Genomic DNA, 3,709 nt, shown 5'->3' on the forward strand with positions numbered 1-3,709 from the left:
TCCCAGACTCTATAATTCCCCACTGCCATCTTGCGCCACCGCCAAGGCCCTCTGCCGCCCTCTAACATGGTTCCTTTTCCCTTTCGCGATGAACATATGTCTGAAACCCTGGGTCTGTTGCCTTCATGATGTCCCCAAGTTCTAGATTTCAGTTTCAAGGTGCACAAAAGAAAGCTTCTGATAGGCAACCCTCTATGCAGGGGGCTCCATGTGATGGCATACATCCTCACCACAGCGAGGACAGGGGCTGAGGCTTATCCAGATGATCCTGGGACGTCCCAAGTCTCTGAGAATCTCCAACAGCTGAGCCCGAAGCCGGGCAAGTCTCGCTTCCAGGAGAACACCCTGAGGTCTGTAACTCTCCTGAGGGGCGGGATAATGCTCTTGCCTTAAACAGGGCAGCACAGCGGTGTGTCACAGCAGCTTCTCCATGACGGCCGTGGACAGGAGGTTCCCACACAGGCTGATGGCCCTGAGCTGGGAGCAGCGGCTCAGGGCAGGCAGGAAGGCCTCCAGCTGGGAGTCCGTGATCCCACACGCGTCCAAGTCCACTTCCTGGAGGGTGGCTGCGACTCTCTCCAGCAGAACTTGGAGGAGCTCAGGCCGAAAGTCAGTCATGGGGACACCGCTGAGATCCAGGCTCTTGAGCTGACTGATGTCTGGGCTCTGGGACACGTGGGTCAAGTCTGATTCTGTAAGCCGGCACTTGGTTATTGACAGGCTGTCCAAGGGGGGGACCTCAGGCACCTGGGGAGAAACCAAGCAATTAGCTCTTGGGAACCGAGTGCCAGGTAGCACACAGCTGATAGACAAAAGGTTGCTACAAAGACTGACATTAGCCTGACCATCCACTGAGGGTCAACACGCTGATTTGCCCCGTCTCATTCTAGTTGGAGGGCTGTCAGCCTCACTGTGGCACCGAATCCCTGCACAGTGTCTCAAAGACACTCTCTCCTCATCTATGGAGCGGAGTACCACGTGCTCCACTTCCTTCTGAGGACAAGTGAAGATCATGGCATGGCAAGAACATGCTGTGAGGAGAGCCATAGAGCACCTCCATCAAGTGTGGACATTATTGAATATTAGCGTGAGAAGGAGATCAAAAAATGGTTTCGGGTAAGGCTTCCTTCAGCCCCAGGTGGAACCCCAGATCCTACATCTCTGGCCAGGCCAGGCTCTAGGGAGACATGCCTCAGGAACCAACTGTAGAGCACAACACCATCTCTTACAGACAGGGCCTTTACAACAGGGTTCACTGGGGGCACCGACCTGGGGAGCACAGAGCTTCTCTTCAGGGATGCTCTCATCTGATGTCGTTTCCCCACTTCAGTGTCCTGTTTGCTTCCCTATTTTTACCGTGATAACATAGATGCCTCCAAGTTAGGAGGAAATTACCGACTCTGGGAGGCCCACACCCCCAGATAATACTCTCTACTGCCTCACAGGCCCCACTCGATCAGTTTCACCCCCTCCCTTGACTTGCGGGGTTGTGGGACACCACACCTCAGGACAGAGCACCGTGAGAGACGGTCCTTTGGACGTCCTAATGTTGTGTTTAAGGTTACCACACTCACCTGAGCATCTGGTCCAGGCAGCCTTCAAGGAAGGAAGGAGACTCCAGATGGAGATCCCGGAGGTGGCCCAGCCTCCGGAACTGGGAGGTGATTTGCACAACGTGATCGTGCTCCTGCTTCTTGAAGGCAGACACGTGGACGTGGGAGAGATGGAGTCTCTGCAAGTTACTCATCTCACCCAGGAAAGGAGCGAGTGTGGCCAGGGTGGACAGACTCCAGGTGCAACTCACTTGCACCTCCTGGATACAGTCCAGCTGCACCATGCTCAGGACCTTCAAGATCTTGTCCATTGGCATGGAGACGATCTTCAGCTTCTTGCAACATAGGTGGATGGAAGACTTTCTCTGCTCCACCCACCAAAGGAAGTAGGTGAGGAAGTTGTCCAGGGTCCTTTTCTTCAGGCACAGGTCTAGAAAAACTTTCAGTGGAGTCGAGGGCTGCCTCGTCATCGACCTGGGCTCAGCCACTGCTGCCATCCGTGAGCCTGAGCACCCATAACTGCTGGCTCCAGACCACATGCTCCAGAAGTTCTGGCCCGTGTTTCGTAAATCTAGCACCCGCAGTTTGCACCTCCTGGGAGAAGAAGGAGATTGGTAATGATGTAGTAAGATCCACACCGTCAAAAATATATAAATAAACAAACAAACAAACAGAAATCGAAAAAGCAAAACAACAGCCTCCCATTTGGAAAACAGACTGCCTACCTGTGCTGTAACTTAATCTTCCTGACGTCACCAGCTGCCTTGCCCTCTTCCTTCTCTGCCTCACTTTCCTCCATTCCCCTTTGCCCTCTTTTCCTGTCTGATTGTCCACTCTAGTAAGTCTAAGCATGACTGGGTAGAGGTGGGGGATAGTCTAGAAGGCTCCCCTTCATTTAAGGCACCCTTACGCTACCAGAAGGTACTTCTCATAGCCAACCAAGGCTTCTTCGTTGCTATCTCCAGAACCCCCTGATCCATCCCGTTCCATCTACGTTCTCTCAGCCCAGCCGTCTTCCTTGGGACTGCCAGGATTTGACCAGGTTCCCATGACAGACTCACCTGGATCCAACCTTCTGGGCAAGCAGAGCATCCAGTGCTTCCAGCATGGCTTGTAGGGGCCCCACATGAGGCAGGTCAATCAGGGCCCCCAGAGGCAGGCGGACGAAGGGCCAGGTTTGCACCATGGCTTTTAGGGTCTCAGTCCGATATCCGTCAAAGGCTTCCAGGAAGAGGGACGGGAAGAGCTCCGTGGGCAGACTCTCCAGAGTAGAAACGTCCAAGTGTTTGGCCCTCAGCAAGTGCCTTCCTGCCAGGTCAAGGAGTCTGGGTGGGGTTGGGGCACTCATCCTGACTCTGCTCCAAGACGACTCCTGTGGAAGCTGCCAGGGATCAAGGGATCCGTTTTAGACAATGCAGGAGCACACCTTACACGGTCTCCCTTCCCTTCCATGCAAGCCACTCAGGGCCAAGGTCACTGTGCTAGCGGGGGTGCAAGTGCGGCACGTAGCCATGGAACACTAGACAGGGCCCAGTGGGGGACAAAGTGCTATCTCTCTGCCCGCTTGGAACACACATCTCATTCGTACTGAGGAGCCAAAACACGAATGCCGATTGTGTGTCGATATGCATGTTAAACTTCCTGCAAAGAACGAAAATTCCAAACCGATGTATTTCATGAATGACATCTGCTCGGTAAAGACATTTAAAATGATTCCAGCTACATCACTGATGAAAATGTGATGAGATGCAGGTAAAACTACCTTGAGAGGCCAAATCAGACCCTGAAATGCGTTCTTGGGAAACAAATGATTTTATTGAAAACTCTCCTTGCCATCCAGAGGCACACGCTACCCTTCAACATTAGCTCGCTTACCTTAAGGAAGGAAAGGACGTCCTTATCCGAGGGTAGTAACTTACTGCTCTGCTGTGGCTTGCAGGGCGCTCAGACATCGACACTGCGGAGAACCCAGCTGTGACTCCAGAGCCAGAAAAGGACTTTCTATTCCCATCATCCCTCTGGCCCACTGCGAAGCCAATCAGAAACGGGCACCTGATTAGTCTATAGAGCTCTCGTTGGATTGATCCCGCTTGGATCTTCATTTCTATCAGTCGATTCAGGGAGCAGAGATTGATGGGGTGGCCGGGTAATCCAGG

General features: G+C 53.1%; 1 protein-coding gene across 1 annotated transcript; it reads right to left on the reverse strand.

Moving 5' to 3' along the window:
* Positions 1-414: 414 nt before the first annotated feature.
* On the reverse strand, positions 415-2,901 carry LOC138991142 (PRAME family member 15-like). The gene is made up of 4 exons (XM_070384392.1): positions 2,615-2,901; positions 1,575-2,147; positions 1,158-1,269; positions 415-747 (listed from the first exon to the last, which is right to left on the reverse strand). Exons 1-4 carry the CDS (start codon positions 2,899-2,901, stop codon positions 415-417), a joined length of 1,305 nt encoding a protein of 434 aa, XP_070240493.1.
* Between the last annotated feature and the right edge of the window lie 808 nt (positions 2,902-3,709).

This window comes from Bos mutus, chromosome 16, assembly GCF_027580195.1.
Source record: "Bos mutus isolate GX-2022 chromosome 16, NWIPB_WYAK_1.1, whole genome shotgun sequence".
Taxonomy (NCBI): Eukaryota; Metazoa; Chordata; class Mammalia; order Artiodactyla; family Bovidae; genus Bos; species Bos mutus.